We start from the raw sequence: 18709 nt of genomic DNA on the forward strand, positions 1-18709 counted from the left end.
AATAATCCCCCGTTCCCTGTTGCAGGAGGGGTACCTTGATTATCACCTGCTGGGAATACAGCTTGTGAATGGCTTCCAAAACTGTCTCCCTGTCAGAAGGAGACATCGGTAAAGCCGACTTTAGGAAAACGGCGAGGGGGAGACGTCTCGAATTCTAATTTGTACCCCTGAAGGATCCAGGGGTCTACTTGCGAGTGAGCCCACTGCGCGCTGAAATTCATTGAGACGGGCCCCCCACCGTGCCTGATTCTGCTTGTAAAGCCCCAGCGTCATACTGAGGGCTTGGCAGAGGCGGGAGAGGGTTTCTGTTCCTGGGAACTGGCTGATTTCTGCAGCCTTTTTCCTCTCCCTCTGTCACGGGGCAGAAATGAGGAACATTTTGCCCGCTTGTCCACGAAAAGACTGCACCTGATAATACGGCGTCTTCTCATGTTGAGAGGCGACCTGGGGTACAAACGTGGATTTCCCAGCTGTTGCCGTGGCCACCAGGTCTGAAAGACCGACCCCAAATAACTCCTCCCCTTATTAAGGCAATACTTCCAAATGCCGTTTGGAATACGCATCACCTGACCACTGACATGTCCATAACCCTCTACTGGTAGAAATGGACAACGCACTTAGACTTGATGCCAGTCGGCAAATATTCCGCTGTGCATCACGCATATATAGAAATGCATCTTTTAAATGCTCTATAGGCAAAAATATACTGTCCCTATCTAGGGTATCAATATTTTCAGTCAGGGAATCCGACCACGCCAACCCAGCACTGCACATCCAGGCTGAGGCGATTGCTGGTCGCAGTATAACACCAGTATGTGTGTAAATACATTTTAGGATACCCTCCTGCTTTCTATCAGCAGGATCCTTAAGGGCGGCCATCTCAGGAGAGGGTAGAGCCCTTACAAGCGTGTGAGCGCTTTATCCACCCTAGGGGGTGTTTCCCAACGCACCCTAACCTCTGGCGGGAAAGGATATAATGCCAATAACATTTTAGAAATTATCAGTTGCTATCGGGGGAAAACCACGCATCATCACACACCTCATTTAATTTCTCAGATTCAGGAAAACTACAGGTAGTTTTTCCTCACCGAACATAATACCCCTTTTTGGTGGTACTCGTATTATCAGAAATGTGTAAAACATTTTTCATTGCCTCAATCATGTAACGTGTGGCCCTACTGGAAGTCACATTTGTCTCTTCACCGTCGACACTGGAGTCAGTATCCGTGTCGGCGTCTATATCTGCCATCTGAGGTAACGGGCGCTTTAGAGCCCCTGACGGCCTATGAGACGTCTGGACAGGCACAAGCTGAGTAGCCGGCTGTCTCATGTCAACCACTGTCTTTTATACAGAGCTGACACTGTCACGTAATTCCTTCCAACAGTTCATCCACTCAGGTGTCGACCCCCTAGGGGGTGACATCACTATTACAGGCAATCTGCTCCGTCTCCACATTTTTTCTCCTCATACATGTCGACACAAACGTACCGACATACAGCACACACACAGGGAATGCTCTGATAGAGGACAGGACCCCACTAGCCCTTTGGGGAGACAGAGGGAGAGTTTGCCAGCACACACCAAAGCGCTATATATATACAGGGATAACCTTATATAAGTGTTTTTCCCCTTATAGCTGCTGTATTGTTAATACTGCGCCTAATTAGTGCCCCCCTCTCTTTTTTAACCCTTTCTGTAGTGTAGTGACTGCAGGGGAGAGCCAGGGGAGCTTCCCTCCAACTGAGCTGTGAGGGAAAATGGCGCCAGTGTGCTGAGGAGATAGGCTCCGCCCCTTTTTCGCTGACTTTTCTCCTGCTTTTTTATGGATTCTGGCAGGGGTTAAAATTCATCCATATAGCCCTGGGGGCTATATGTGATGTATTTTCGCCAGCCAAGGTGTTTTTATTGCTGCTCAGGGCGCCCCCCCCTAGCGCCCTGCACCCTCAGTGACCGAAGTGTGCTGAGGAGCAATGGCGCACAGCTGCAGTGCTGTGCGCTACCTTGGTGAAGACAGGATGTCTTCTGCCGCCGATTTTCCGGACCTCTTCTGTCTTCTGGCTCTGTAAGGGGGCCGGCGGCGCGGCTCTGGGACCCATCCAGGCTGGGGCTGTGATCGTCCCTCTGGAGCTAATGTCCAGTAGCCTAAGAAGCCCAATCCACTCTGCACGCAGGTGAGTTCGCTTCTTCTCCCCTTAGTCCCTCGATGCAGTGAGCCTGTTGCCAGCAGGTCTCACTGAAAATAAAAAACCTAAACTAAAACTTTCACTAAGAAGCTCAGGAGAGCCCCTAGTGTGCACCCTTCTCGTTCGGGCACAGAGATCTAACTGAGGCTTGGAGGAGGGTCATAGGGGGAGGAGCCAGTGCACACCAGATAGTCCTAAAGCTTTCTTTAGATGTGCCCAGTCTCCTGCGGAGCCGCTATTCCCCATGGTCCTTACGGAGTCCCCAGCATCCACTTAGGACGTTAGAGAAAATAATAAAAGTTCAATTTTATGGAGAAGTGATAACCAGATCACCTCTTTCTGTGTGCACCGATAGTACAGCCCTTTTTTTCTTCTCTTGTTGGCATTTAAAATTATATATAATGAAGTAATGTCATGTATGTGTATTATTTGAACGAAGCCAGATACACCTGTCATATTTGGTATTTAAGCAACCAGATTAATGTGTAGATTCGTTTGATACTTGTTATAAAGTTGTAGGACATTGCAACAAGTAATTATGATTAAATGTATAAAAGCTAAAATCACTTTTATTAGAACAATAGATATTCCAAACAGGTAGTGGACAGGAAGCTCTGGCCAGCCCCCTCAGACGTCCCCAAGGCTGAACCTGATCAGCACACGAACAAACCACTGACTCATCATGAATGAGAGTCCCCTCCCCCAAACTAGATAACACATTGCTGATCACACAGGAGGTCAGTTGCGGTTTGGTCTCAGACGATGATGGAGTGCCAGCATGATTTTACAGAGAGAGAGTGTGATATGGAGAGACTTTTATACGAGAAAGATATGGTGATGTATTTGCTGTAACTGGCCTGTAACTGTATGTTTCAACTGCTTACTGTGTGAGTTGTAACCATGTAATTATGTGTATACTGTACATTGTGATATATTGAATCCATATCCTTTTAATAACAAATATATACATCAATGAGCTTTGGAACTCAGATAATGTGTGGGTGTATTGTTTTCTCTTATGGGATGAAGTGTTTTGCGATGTACAGCGCACTTTTATAGTATATGGTAATAAGATGCGCCTGGTGTCTGCAGTATATATTAGAGCGGGCATTTTAAATATTTGTGAGAAAACAAATTGGCATTCACAAAGTAGACGCCTCGCACATGCATTTGTGATCCAGTGCAGAGTCCTAGGGTGCAGCATCATATTACTTGCGACAACATTGTCTGGCTGCGTGCCGCTAGCCGACTGTCGCATCTCCTGCAGAAAATCTCAGTCTTCCGACTGAGATCCTGGCCTCATCACTCCCCCAAAGCGCAGGCGACATGCCTGCCATTGCTAACCCCTCCCCACCCCCAAATGGCTGCAGACTGTCAATCTCTATACATCTGCAGCTGTTCTGTTTCCTACAATGCAGGACTGAACCTGCACATGCGCAAAGTACTGAACATCTGTACTTTGTTGCATGGGTAACAAGTATGTCGGGACCTGAATCAGGCCAGTGGAGGGCGATTCAGGTGTGGCTGCACCTGTGCCATCAGCGCAAAGTGCAGATTTTGCATGTGCGAACGGGTCCTGTGGCATAGGGACGCAGAGCGGCATCAGACTATCAGTGATTGACAGTCTAATGCCTTTTCGGGAGCAGGGAGGGGGTAGCAACAGCCCACATTTTTGTGTCTCCACTGTTTTGGGGGAGGAGAAAGGTTAGGAATCTCTGTGGTACAACAGAGATTTCCTTGCTTCTATGACGGACGGCATGTGCGGCTTCATAGTTGCCATAAGCCGCCAGATGGTGTCTTAGTGATCCAATGCGGTGTCCTAGGATGCAAGTCTGATCACTACAGCAGCAGGAAGCAGCAGTGATAGCTAATCCAACCGCATCTGAACGATCCTCGTAGTGGTCAACCCAAAAAATACCAGACATCATAGACTTCGGGCACTAACATTGTGGGGGTACCTTTCCTTCTACCCTTTTAGTGTCCCTTTAAAACATCACCTGGAGATAGACTCTTCTATGTCTCCAGGAGTTACAACACTAATTAGAATGTAAAGGAATACTGTAACATCCCGATCTGATAGGGGATTACGAGAAATGTATCTAAGAGTTGCTAATGCTCAGAAAGATTTCTTACCTGGCACTGCTTGGAGGATCAAACTGTAGAACCCAGTCTACTTCTGCAATGTCAATACCTCTAGCCATGACATCTGTACACACCAAAATACCACTGGAACAATAGAAAATTATCAGACAGTTCCTTTGATCCCAGACAATTATATCATACAAGACTAAACCAGCGTGCAACAAATTTTCTGTACAATGGTGGTCATTCAGAGTTGTTCGCTCGCTGCTATTTTTAGCAGAATTGCTAATAGGCTAAAATCCAGCAGTTCTGCGCATGCGAATGCACCGCAGGGCGCACGCGCTAAGCAATTTCACACAAAACTATGCTATTTTACTCACGGGCGAACAAAGCTTTTCAGTCGCTCTGTTGATCAGAGAATGATTGACAGGTAGTGGGTGTTTCTGGGTGGTAGCTGAGCGTTTTACGGGAGTGTGCTAAAAAAATGCAGGCGTGCCAGCAGAAAACGCAGGAGTGGCTGGAGAAACGGGGGAGTGGCTGGCCGGACGCTGGGCATGTTTTTGACGTCAAACCAGGAACTAAACGGACTGAGGTGATCGCAATCTAGGAGTAGGTCTGGAGCTACTCAGAAACTGCAAGGAAATACTTAATAGCAGAATTGCTAATCTTTCGTTAGCAATTCTGCTATGCTAAGATACACTCCCAGAGGGCGGCGGCTTTGCATTTGCATTGCTGCTAAAAGTAGCTAGCGAGCGAACAACTGGGAATGACCACCAATATGCAGTCAACCTCTCCTTACCTCTCCAGCTTCCGAAACTCTGTGAAGATCCTGTTGCGCTTGTGTTTCATTTTGCCATGGATACACATGACGTTCACATTCTTTACAAACATTTCTAAGGCTTTTCCATAATACTCCACACAGGCACAGGTACTACAGATATAGGAAAAAGGAGATTTATGGTAAGACTTACCATTGTTAAATCTCTTTCTGCGAGGTACACTGGATTCCACAGGGAATAACATTGGGGTGTAGAGTTGGATCTTGATCCGAGGCACCAACAGGCTAAAGCTTTGACTGTTCCCAGGATGCACTGCACCGCCTCCTCTATAGCCCCGCCTCCAGGCACTGGAGCTCAGTTTCGTTAACCAGTCCAAGGCAGTAGCAGGTAAAAGAGACGGCAGATGTTAGTCACATAGAACCACATTCTCACGACAGGAGAAGGTACCAGCGGCTAATGCCATACAAACCCAAAGAAGCTAAGTGCATCAGGGCGGGCGCCCTGTGGAATCCAGTGTACCTCGCAGAAAGAGATTTCTACAATAAATCTCCTTTTCTGCAGCGCGGTACACTGGGATTCCACAGGGAATAACATCGGGGATGTCCTAAAGCAGTTCCTCATGGGAGGGGACGCACTGTATCGGGTACAAGAACCCGGGGTCCAAAAGAAGCATCCTGGGAGGAGGAAGTATCAAAGGCATAGAACCTGATGAACGTGTTCACTGAGGACCACGTAGCCGCCTTGCACAACTGTTCTGCGGACGCGCCACGGCGGGCCGCCCAAGAAGGTCCAACAGACCGAGTAGAATGGGCTTTGATAGCAGCAGGAGCTGGGAGTCCAGCCTGCGCACAGGCTTGTGCAATCACCATTCTAATCCATCTGGCTAAGGTCTGCTTATTCGCAGGCCAGCCACGTTTGTGAAAACCAAAAAGTACAAAAAGGGAATTAGACCTCTTGATGGAGGTAGTCCTCTCCACATAAACATGGAGAGCCCGTACCACATCGAAAGATTTATCTTTGGATGACAGACCAGAAGAGGTGAAGGCCGCAGCCACATACTACTGGTTAAGGTGAAAAGATGACACCACCTTAGGCAAATAACCAGGGTGAGCTCGAAGAACAGCCCGGTCATGGTGTAAAATCAGAAAGGGTGGACGACAGGATAAAGCACCTAAAGTCCGACACCCTGATAGCAGAGGCAATAGCCAACAGAAAAACGACCTTAAGTAGAGGCATTTAAGGTCCACAGACTCAAGAGGTTCTAATGGAGACTCTTGCAGGGCATTCAATACAACAGACAGATCCCATAGAGCCACAGGAGGGATATAGGGAGGCTGAAGCCGTAGAACACCCTGAGTGAAAGTGTGAACGTCAGGATGAGACGCAATTTTCCTCTGAAACCACACCGACAAGGCAGATATATGAACCTTGAGGGAGGCCAGACGAAGGCCCTAGTCGAGCCTTGCTGTAGAAAAGACAAAATTCTGGAAATTTTGAAACTATACGCATCATAATTCTTAGCACACCAAGGGGTATATTCAATTAGGGTAGGATCCATTCCGACATGCATCTGTCGGAATGGATCCGACAACCCCTATTCAATCCCATCTCAATTCGAATTTAAAATAAGATTTTACTTACCGATAAATCTATTTCTCGTAGTCCGTAGTGGATGCTGGGAACTCCGTAAGGACCATGGGGAATAGCGGCTCCGCAGGAGACTGGGCACATCTAAAGAAAGCTTTAGGACTAGCTGGTGTGCACTGGCTCCTCCCCCTATGACCCTCCTCCAAGCCTCAGTTAGGATACTGTGCCCGGACGAGCGTACATAATAAGGAAGGATATTGAATCCCGGGTAAGACTCATACCAGCCACACCAATCACACCGTACAACTTGTGATCTGAACCCAGTTAACAGTATGATAACAATGAAGGAGCCTCTGAAAAGATGGCTCACAACAACAATAACCCGATTTAGTTTACAATAACTATGTACAAGTATTGCAGACAATCCGCACTTGGGATGGGCGCCCAGCATCCACTACGGACTACGAGAAATAGATTTATCGGTAAGTAAAATCTTATTTTCTCTGACGTCCTAGTGGATGCTGGGAACTCCGTAAGGACCATGGGGATTATACCAAAGCTCCCAAACGGGCGGGAGAGTGCGGATGACTCTGCAGCACCGAATGAGAGAACTCCAGGTCCTCCTCAGCCAGGGTATCAAATTTGTAGAATTTAGCAAACGTGTTTGCCCCTGACCAAATAGCTGCTCGGCAAAGTTGTAAAGCCGAGACCCCTCGGGCAGCCGCCCAAGATGAGCCCACTTTCCTTGTGGAATAGGCTTTTACAGATTTTGGCTGTGGCAGGCCTGCCACAGAATGTGCAAGCTGAATTGTACTACAAATCCAACGAGCAATAGTCTGCTTAGAAGCAGGAGCACCCAGCTTGTTGGGTGCATACAGGATAAACAGCGAGTCAGATTTTCTGACTCCAGCCGTCCTGGAAACATATATTTTCAGGGCCCTGACAACGTCAAGTAACTTGGAGTCCTCCAAGTCCCTAGTAGCCGCAGGCACCACAACAGGTTGGTTCATGTGAAAAGCAGAAACCACCTTAGGGAGAAATTGAGGACGAGTCCTCAATTCTGCCCTGTCAGAATGAAAAATTAAGTAAGGGCTTTTATATGATAAAAGCCGCCAATTCTGACACACGCCTGGTTGAAGCCAGGGCTAACAGCATCGTCACCTTCCATGTGAGATGATATTTTAAGTCCACAGTGGTGAGTGGTTCAACCAATGTGACTTAAGGAACCTCAAAACAACATTGAGATCCCAAGGTGCCACTGGAGGCACAAAAGGAGGTTGTATATGCAGTACCCCTTTTACAAATGTCTGAACTTCAGGTACTGAAGCCAGTTCTTTCTGGAAGAAAATCGACAGGGCCGAAATTTGAACCTTAATGGACCCTAATTTTAGGCCCATAGACAGTCCTGTCTGCAGGAAATGGAGGAAACGACCTAGTTGAAATTCCTCTGTAGGGGCCTTCTTGGCCTCACATCACGCAACATATTTTCGCCAAATGCGGTGATAATGTTTTGCGCTTACATCCTTCCTGGCTTTGACCAGGGTAGGGATGACTTCATCTGGAATGCCTTTTTCCTTCAGGATCCGGCGTTCAACCGCCATGCCGTCAAACGCAGCCGCGGTAAGTCTTGGAACAGACAAGGCCCCTGCTGGAGCAGGTCCTTTCTTAGAGGTAGAGGCCACGGGTCTTCCGTGAGCATCTATTGAAGTTCCGGGTACCAAGTCCTTCTTGGCCAATCCGGAACCACGAGTATCGTTCTTACTCCTCTCCTTCTTATGATTCTCAGTACTTTTGGTATGAGAGGCAGAGGAGGGAACACATACATTGACTGGTACACCCACGGTGTCACCAGAGCGTCCACCGCTATTGCCTGAGGGTCCCTTGACCTTGCGCAATATCTGTCCAGTTTCTTGTTAAGACGGGACGCCATCATGTCCACCTTTGGTTTTTCCCAACGGTTTACAATCAGTTGGAAGACTTCTGGGTGAAGTCCCCACTCCCCCGGGTGGAGGTCGTGTCTGCTGAGGAAGTCTGCTTCCCAGTTGTCCACTCCCGGAATGAACACTGCTGACAGTGCTATCACATGATTTTCCGCCCAGCAGAGAATCCTTGCAGCTTCTGCCATTGCCCTCCTGCTTCTTGTGCCGCCCTGTCTGTTTACGTGGGCGACAGCCGTGATGTTGTCCGACTGGATCAATACCGGTTGACCCTGAAGCAGAGGTTTTGCTTGACTTAGGGCATTGTAAATGGCCCTTAGTTCCAGGATATTTTTGTCTCCAGGCTTGACCATAAGCCCTGGATATTTCTTCCCTGTGTGACTGCTCCCCAGCCTCGCAGGCTGGCATCCGTGGTCACCAGGACCCAGTCCTGAATGCCGAATCTGCGGCCCTCTAGAAGATGAGCACTCTGCAACCACCACAGGAGGGACACCCTTGTCCTTGGTGACAGGGTTATCCGCTGATGCATCTGAAGATGCGACCCGGACCATTTGTCCAGTAGGTTCCACTGGAAAGTTCTTGTGTGGAATCTGCCGAATGGGATTGCTTCGTAGGAAGCCACCATTTTTACCCAGAACCCTTGTGCATTGATGCACTGAAACTTGGTTCGGTTTTAGGAGGTTCCTGACTAGCTCGGATAACTCCCTGGCTTTCTCCTCCGGGAGAAACACCTTCTTTCTGGACTGTGTCCAGGATCATCCCTAGGAACAGAAGACAAGTCGTCGGAACCAGCTGCGATTTTGGAATATTGAGAATCCACTCGTGCTGCCGCAACACTACCTGAGATAGTGCTACACCGACCTCCAACTGTTCTCTGGATCTTACCCTTATCAGGGAATCGTCCAAGTAAAGGATAACTAAAATTCCCTTCCTTCGAAGGAATATCATCATTTCGGTCATTACTTCAGTAAAGACCCGGGGTGCCGTGGACCATCCCTACGGCAGCGTCTGAACTGATAGTGACAGTTCTGTACCATAACCTGAGATACCTTTGGTGAGAAGGGTAAATTTTGACATGAAGGTAAGCATCCTTGATGTCCCGAGACATCATGTAGTCCCCTTCTTCCAGGTTTGCAATCACTGCTCTGAGTGACTCAATTTTGAATTTGAACCTCTGTATGTAAGTGTTCAAAGATTTTAGATTTTAAAATCGGTCTCACCGAGCCGTCTGGCTTCGGTACCACAATAGTGTGGAATAATACCCCGTTCCCTGTTGCAGGAGGGGTACCTTAATTATCACCTGCTGGGAATACAGCTTGTGAATGGCTTCCAAAACTGCCTCCCTGACAGCGGGAGACGTCGGTAAAACAGACTTTTTGGAAACGGCGAGGGGAATACGTCTCGAATTCCAATTTGTACCCCTGAAATATTACCTGAAGGATCCAGGGGTCTACTTGCGAGTGAGCCCACTGCGCACTGAAATTCACTGAGAACGGGCCCCCACCGTGCCTGAACTTGTAAAGCCCTAGCGTCCTACTGAGGGCTTGGCAGCGGCGGAAAAGGGTTTCTGTTCCTGGGAACTGGCTGATCTCTGCAGCCATTTTCCTCTCCCTCTGTCACGAGCAGAAAAGAGGAACCCTTTTGTCCGCTTGCCAACCAGGACTGCGCCTGATAATACGGCGTCTTATTTTGAGAGGCGACCTAGGGTACATCCCCTTTTTTAAGGCAATTCCAAATGCCGTTTGGAATCCCTGACCACTTTACTGGTAGATACAAAGCACTTATACTTGATGCCAGTCGGCAAATATTCCGCTGTGCATCATGCATATATAGAAAAGCATCTTTTAATTGCTCTATAGGCAATAATATACTGTCCTTATCTAGGATATCAATATTTCCAGTCAGGGAATCCGACCACGCCACCCAGCACTGCACATCCAGGCTGAGGCGATTGCTGGTCGCAGTATAACACCAGTATGTGTGTAAATACATTTTAGGATACCCTCCTGCTTTTTATCAGCAGGATCCTTAAGGGCGGCCATCTCAAGAGAGGGTAGAGCCCTTGTTCTTACAATCGTGTGAGCGCCTTATCCCCTGTAGGGGGTGTTTCCCAACGCACCCTAACCACTGGCGGGAAAAGGTATACTGCCAATAACTTTTTAGAATTATCAATTGTTATCGGAGGAAAACCCACGCATCATCACACACCTCATTTTATTTTTCAGATTCAGGAAAACTATAGGAAGTTTTTCCTCACCAAACATAATACCCCTTTTTTGGTGGTATTCATATTATCAGAAAAGTGTAAACATTTTCCATTGCCTCAATCATGCAATGTGTGGCCCTATTGGAAATCACGGTTGTCTCTTCACGTCGACACAGGAGCCAGTATCCGTGTCGGCGTCTGTATCTGAGGTAACGGGCGCTTTAGAGCCCCTGTATGAGACATCTGGACATGCACAAGCTGAGTAGCCGGCTGTCTCATGTCAACCACTGTCTTTTATACAAAGCTGACACTGTCACGCAATTTCAACAGTACATCCACTCAGGTGTCGACCCCCTAGGGGGTGACAACCCTATTACAGACACTCTACTCCGTCTCCACATCATTTTTCTCCTCATACATGTCGACACAAAAGTACCGACACACAGCACACACACAGGGAATGCTCTGATAGAGGACAGGACCCACTAGCCCTTTGGGGAGACAGAGGGAGAGTTTGCCAGCACACACCAGAGCGCTATATATATATACAGGGATAACCTTATATAAGTGTTTTTCCCTTTATAGCTGCTGTATTGTTTATACTGCGCCTAATTTGTGCCCCCCTCTCTTTTTTAACCCCTTTCTGTAGTGTAGTGACTGCAGGGGAGAGCCAGGGAGCTTCCCTCCAACTGAGCTGTGAGGGAAAATGGCGCCAGTGTGCTGAGGAGATAAGGACGCCGAGAAAGGGGCGGAGCCTATCATCCGTTTTTCTATATGTTTTGGCAGGGGTTAAATGCATCCATATAGCCCAGGAGTTATATGTGATGCATTTATTTTAGCCATATAAGGTTTTATCGATTTATTGCGTCTCAGGGCGCTGCCCCCCCAGCGCCCTGCACCGTCAGTGACCGGAGTGTGAAGTGTGCTGAGAGCAATGGCGCACAGCTGCGGTGCTGTGCGCTACCTTATCTGAAGACAGGATCGTCTTCTGCCGCCGATTTCACCGGACCTCTTCGCTCTTCTGGCTCTGTAAGGGGGCCGGCGGCGCGGCTCCGGGACCCATCCAGGCTGAACCTGTGATCGTCCCTCTGGAGCTAATGTCCAGTAGCCTAAGAAACCCGATCCACTCTGCACGCAGGTGAGTCCGTTTCTTCTCCCCTTAGTCCCACGATGCAGTGAGCCTGTTGCCAGCAGGTCTCACTGAAAATAATAAACCTAAACTAAAACTTTCACAAAGAGCTCAGGAGAGCCCCTAGTGTGCACCCTTCTCGTCGGGCACAGAAATCTAACTGAGGCTTGGAGGAGGGTCATAGGGGGAGGAGCCAGTGCACACCAGCTAGTCCTAAAGCTTTCTTTAGATGTGCCCAGTCTCCTGCGGAGCCGCTATTCCCCATGGTCCTTACGGAGTTCCCAGCATCCACTAGGACGTCAGAGAAAAAAAGTTGAATTGAGATGAGACCTGTGAGCGGAGGAGAGGGGGAAGACCAGCGGAGAGAGCCGCTTGCAAACGGAGGAGAACAGCGCTACAGCCGCCAGACCTCACGGCAGTGTCCACCCAGCTCCAGCAAGCGTGACCTCATTTGCAGGAGCCAGGTGGACGCTGCCGTGAGCGTCGCGGCTGTGGCACATCCTCCTGCAGCGCTGTGCTGTAGCCCTGCTCTCCCCTGTTTGCCTGCTCTCTCCCCTCTCCTCCTGTAACGTCCCTCATCTCAGTCCGACATTTTTTTATGTTGGACTAAGATTGGTGGAAACAGGGCCAAATCCTGTCGAACTTGGCCCCGTTTCCCTCAAAAGTACGTGAATCGGCAGCTATACCGCCGATTCACGTACTATTCGACAAGTCGAATTCCCCGACTTGTCGAATAAAAATAGCTGGGATTGAATAGATCGAATCACGATTCGACCTTAAAAAGTCAAAAATTGCAGTCTTTTCGACAGACGACAGCTTTCGACCCTAATTTAATATACCCCCAAGTGAAGTAAGAATTACAGACCCTGTAATAAATCTGAGCCGAAGCTGATTTACGGGCTTTCAACATAGTTTGAATGACCGCCTCAGAGAATCCTTTTGCTCTCAGGAGTGATGCTTCAAGAGCCACGCCGTCAAAGTCAGTCTGGCCAGGTCCGGGTAGACACAAGGGCCCTGAACGAGGAGGTCTGGGCGTTGAGGAAGTAGAAGAGGACGCTCGATCGAGAGACCCCGCAGGTCTGAGAACCAATGCCGTCTGGGCCACGCTGAAGCGATTAGATGTAGTACTCCTCCTCCTTGCTTGAACTTCCATATTACCCTGGGCAGTAAAGACACTGGAGGGAACACATATGGCAGCCGAAAGTTCCATGGAATTGCTAGTGCGTCCACAAACGCCGCTTGAGGATCCCTTGTCCTTGCTCTGAAGACCGGAACCTTGTAATTGTGTCGAGATGCCATCAGGTCTACATCTGGTAGGCCCCACTTGTCCACTAGGAGTTGAAAGACTTCGGGATGAAGACTCCACTCTCCGGCATGCACGTCCTGACGACTGGGGAAGTCCGCTTCCCAGTTGAGGACTCCCGGAATGAACACTGCCGACATGGCTGGCAGATGGCATTCCGCGCATTTGAGAATTTTTGACACTTCCATCATTGCCATGCGACTTCGAGTGCCACCTTGATGCTTTACGTACGCCACCGTGGTGGCGTTGTCTGATTGTACTTGAACAGGCATGTTCTACCAGAGGCAGGACCAGTGTCAATGCATTGAACACTGCCCGCAATTCCAGAATGTTTATTGGGAGGAGAGATTCCTCCTTGGTCCACCGACCCTGGAGAGAGTGTTGCTCCAACACTGCACCCCATCCCCGCAGCCTGGCATCCATTTTTAGTTGGTGATCCAGAAGGGATGGTTCCTGCTCTACTGTTGGTCCTGTAGCCACCAGCTCAGTGACAAACGAACCTCCGGAGTCAAGGAGATCATTTGAGACCTGATCCGCTGAGGCAGGCCGTTCCACTTGGAAAGGATTAATCGTTGCAGAGGGCGGGAATGAAATTGAGCGAACTCTACCATGTCGAATGCCGACACCATGAGGCCTAGTACTTGCATTGCCGAGTGGATTGACACTCTCTGGTGAGAGAGGAAGTATCTGATCCTGTCTTGCAGTGTCAGGACTTTCTCTAGAGACAAGAACAATTGTTGGTTGTGTGTGTCCAGTAATGCCCCCAGGTGCACCATGCTCTGAGCAGGAACCAGCGAGGACTCTTCCAGTTGATGAGCCACCCATGGGCTTGTAGAAATGGACCGTCAGTTCCAGATGACTGAGGAGAACCTCTGGGGAGTTCGCCAGGATCAGCAAGTCGTCCAGATATGGCATGATCCTGAAACCCTGACGGCGGAGAAGAGCCGTCATGACTGCCATGACCTTGGTGAAGATCCGAGGAGCCATGGTCAGTCCGAAAGGCAAGGCCTGGAATTGATAATGTAGGTTGCCAATAGCAAACCGCAGATATTGCTGATGCAACATGGCAATAAGTATGTGCAGGTAAGCATCCTGTATGTCCAGGGATACCATATAGTCCTTGGGTTCCATGGGCAGTACAACAGAGCGTATTGTTTCCATACGGAATTTGGATACCCTCACAAAATTTGTTCAAAGATTTGAGGTCGAGTATAGGCCGGGAGGATCCATTTGGTTTCGGGACTAGAAACAGGGTTGAATAGTAGCCCCTGCCCCTTTGAGACAGAGGTACTGGCACAATCACTCCAGTATCTAGGAGAGATTGTACAACCAAGTGTAAAGTCTGTGCTTTCAGCGGATCCAAAGGGATAACAGTCGAGCAGAACTGGTGAGGAGGGCGTCTCTCGAAAGAGATCGCATACCCGTGATAGACAACTTCCCGCACATATGCGTTTGAAGTGGTCATTAACAAGGCCTGGGCGAACTGCAGAAGTCAGCCTCCCACCCTGGGGTCCCCCAGGGAGAGGCCCACCCAGTCATGCCGCAGGCTTATCCTGTTTGGAAGCAGGCTGACGGGCGGCCCAAGCTTGCTTAGACTTGGGCTTTGTGGTTTTTGAAGTACGAGCCTGTTTCGGGTATTCTTGACCCTTCGCTTTACCTGGAGGACGAAAGGAACAAAAAGTGGTACTCTTAGCCTTTGGAGCAGAAGGATTAGTACTTAGGAGAAATGCGGTCTTGGCTGTTGCCAAGTCAGTCACAATCTTGTTCAGATCCTCCCCAAATAGTATGTCTCCCTTAAAAGGGAGCACCTCCAAGGTCTTTTTGGAGTCCAGGTCCACTTTCCAGGACGCTAACCACAAAATCCGGCGAGCCAGGATAGACGGAGTAGATGCCTTGGCTGCCATTACACCTGCATCAGAGGCCGCCTCCTGAATATAATGAGAGGCTGTGGTAATTTACGACAGATATTGTCTGGCAGTGTCAGAAAAATTTAAAGGTAGCTCATCCTCAATTGCCTGAACACATGCTTCAATAACTTTTGCAGCCCAAGAGGCTGCCATAGTGGGTCTATGTACAGCACCTGCAAGGAAGTAAATAGACTTGTGGCATCCCTCCACACGTTTATCCATCGGTTCCTTCAGTGAAGTGACAGTGGTGACAGGCAGAGTAGAAGACACCACTAGACGGGTGACATGAGAGTCCACCAGCGGTGGAGTTTCCCACTTGTTACTCAACAACACAGGGATAGGATAACGAGCCAACATCCTTTTAGACAGGGAAAATTTCTTTCCTGGAGACGAACCAGGATTCCTGACGTAAGTAATTTAAGAGGTTAGAATGAGGAACAACTACTTTAGCAACCTTCTGACGTTTAAACTTATCAGGTTTCTTAGACGTAGCAGGAAGTTCAATCACATCATCAATCTGGAGAATCAGCTTGATAGCCTCCACTAGTTCAGAAACATCAACTTGAGTTAAAGATTCATCAGAAACAACTGTATCAGTGTCTGACGGATCAGTATAATCCCCATCCTCAACGGAAGAATCATCCGAAATATTAGTGGATTGCGAGGAAGAAATGGCCCGCTTAGATGACCCTTTGGTCCCAGCATGACGAGGGTTATTCTTTTGCTTAACCTAGGACTGATTTAATTGCTGTAACTGGTTTGACAAAGTATCCGCCCATGGTGGATTAACTACAGGGACAAAATGTGGCTGTAATGGCACAGGAGGTCCCACAGGGGGCATAAATCGTGTTACAAGTGTAGTAACCATATTTGAAAATGCAGCCCAAGGTGGATCTCGATTTGCCACAGGTGCTGTGGGCTGACTATACGGTGCAGGGCACCCAGTACCTGAACCCTCAGCTGAAATCTTTTCCTCAGGTAAATCCGTGGCGTCAGCACTGCATGATGCAGGAGCGTCTGCGGCTTTCCCGCCCTGTGTAGCAGACATTATTGGGAATGTAGCCTTAGGGCGTAACAGTACAAATTAGCCAGACAAATACAATACCAGCAAAAAAAACCTTTGTTATGTGACCGTAAATGCAGAGCACAAACAGAGGATTTAAGCGGTGTGAGGTGACAAACACACAGTGAAAAATATAAAACAGTATATCCTGTGGAATACTGTATGGTATATGAGACCCTGATGCACTTAGCTCCCCAGGGTTACAGAATATAGTGATAGCAATATGTGCGATACACAGAATAGAATCCACACAGCAGCTATAGGCACACAGTCACAGGTACAATGCAGAATTACATATAAACAATAAGACTGCACTGGAATAGTAAATCTACATATGAATATGTATGTATACAGATATAACAATGCACAGTAAACACTGGATGTATATCACAGAATACTTATACTAAATATTCCTATAGCAGTACACTTGTTCTTAACTAACACTGTCTAGAATGTCATGTAGAATACTTAAGCGTCTGTAAATACACAGCGCTGACAAAGCAGGCGGTTTTACAGAGGAGACAGTGCCCAGCAGTCCCAAGATCAGCGCAGCTCTGTGAAATGGTGCCCAAATACTGACAGGGAGTGAGGGAGAGAGAGAAATGCAGCTCCTAGGCGGGAACACCAGCAGTAGATGGCGCCCGGAGCTGGGGGAGGGGCAACAGGTCAGCGCCTTATCCCCCTCTGCTGGCCTTCACCACCGGGTACTGTGGAGCCTGTAACAAACTGATTTTAGTAAATCCGACCTGTGCTCCCTGCCCTGGTGGATATAGTGGGGTCCCTGAGCAGTACACGCCAGTGTCGCAGCCCGTCTCCTGGGACCGCGACCAAATCGCGATTTACCGGCGGATGCCACCTGGGGGACCCTCTTACCTCCTCCCTGTCGTTGCAGTCACGCGATCCAGGAGATTAGCAGCGGTGGTGTGCCTAGAAACCGGTGCGTCCCCACTGCAAGTACCCGGGAACCCGGCCGCGGGAGTATGCAGTGCCGCTGAGGGAGGTGATGGAGCCGCAGCACAGCATGTCAGAATGACATAAGTGTTGCGGCCATTGAAGTCTTCTAAAAAAGCTCTCCCCCCCCCCCCCCCCGTTAGTCACCAACTTACAAACTGAGCTCCAGTGCCTGGAGGCGGGGCTATAAAGGAGAAAGTGCAGTGCATCCTGGGAACAGTCTAAGCTTTAGCCTGTTGGTGCCTCGGATCAAGATCCAACTCTACACCCCAATGTTATTACCTGTGGAATACCAGTGTACCTCGCTGCAGAAACAGCAGTAATGAGAGAAGAGAAATCACTTACTGTGTTCCTCAAAACTTTAGTAGTCACAACTAATTACCTGAAGAACACAAGATGCTTCTCCTTTTTTCTCTGTCGCAGGAAACTCACAAGGTGGTTGAATTTTTCATCCGCCTTGCAGATCTGTTTAGAAAATTTGGAAATAAAATCATGCGTAGTGTTATTTGTATTCCGTTTCATACCAAAGAGAGAAATAGTATACCATACAAATCTTTCTTTCCTTTCACAGATGTTAAAGGATGGGTCATAATATCAAGAGTGGTGCAAACCTCAAGGAAAGATATCATACCAGACAGCAAGCGTTTAATATGAATTTGCTATTTTTAGAAGAAACTATATTCCAGTGGTTCTCAAACTTTTTTGAATTATGGCGCCCTAGAGTATCAGAATTTTTTTTCACTGCACCCCTAGGCCAAAAGTTTCTTATTGCGAAATTTAGAAAGAAATATTACATTGAGTAAGTTGTGTTTATAGGTCATCCTTAGGTTTAAACGGTTTAATTCACCCGATAGTGGCGGATCGGCCAGATAATTGCAGCATGTATGCGAGCAACCGATCTGGTAATATCAATCAGTCAGACATGCCGGATCGCCCAGTATGTCCGTCCTTTTCGATATTTCGAAAGTGTCAGGTCAGCGGCATCGGGCAGTCTTTTGCCCTGCCAGGCCGACGGATGGACATTTACCCTCAGAATCAGCTTTATTGGCCAGGTGGACCCATGTACACTAGGAATTTTTTGTGGTACAATGCATTGCCAAGCAGCAACATGAAGGGGGAATACATAGCTTAAGAAGGGGGAAGAACGTAGCATACATTAGAAACATTACACGTGTGAGTTCATACTGTACATTGCAACTGTACGATAGACTCGACATATTAGACATGTAAAAACGTATTAAATATAAAATACTTTTACTTACATACAAGGCCATTAACCAAACTGCACCAACATACATCTCTTCACTCATTTCAAAATATCTCCCTACCCGACCTCTCTGCTCTGCACAACATCTGCGTCTCTCATCCACACGCATTACTTGTTCACACTCAAATTTACAGGACTTTATCCGGGCTCGGGCTTCAACCACTTTGTGGAATGCCCTCCCACACACAATAAGACTTGCCTCTAGTCTCCAAACCTTTAAACGTTCCCTGAAAACTCACCTCTTCAGACAAGCCTACCAAATTCCAGACCCAACCCCATAACCTTCAGTGATTCCCTATCTAATTTCATCCTCT

The 18709-nt window shown here is 48.2% G+C and overlaps 1 protein-coding gene across 3 annotated transcripts in view; it reads right to left on the minus strand.

Moving 5' to 3' along the window:
• The window catches only part of DDX55 (DEAD-box helicase 55), a 160864-nt gene that overhangs the window by 43407 nt on the left and 98748 nt on the right, over nt 1-18709 (minus strand). For all 3 annotated transcript variants that reach the window (XM_063964493.1, XM_063964492.1, XM_063964491.1), the window contains exons 8-10: nt 17511-17593; nt 5066-5197; nt 4318-4410 (exon numbers count right to left, since the gene is read on the minus strand). In XM_063964493.1, coding sequence (XP_063820563.1) covers nt 4318-4410; nt 5066-5197; nt 17511-17593 — 308 coding nt within the window. The remainder of the gene's footprint in view (nt 1-4317; nt 4411-5065; nt 5198-17510; nt 17594-18709) is intronic.

Source organism: Pseudophryne corroboree, chromosome 1 (genome assembly GCF_028390025.1).
Source record: "Pseudophryne corroboree isolate aPseCor3 chromosome 1, aPseCor3.hap2, whole genome shotgun sequence".
Lineage (NCBI taxonomy): Eukaryota > Metazoa > Chordata > Amphibia > Anura > Myobatrachidae > Pseudophryne > Pseudophryne corroboree.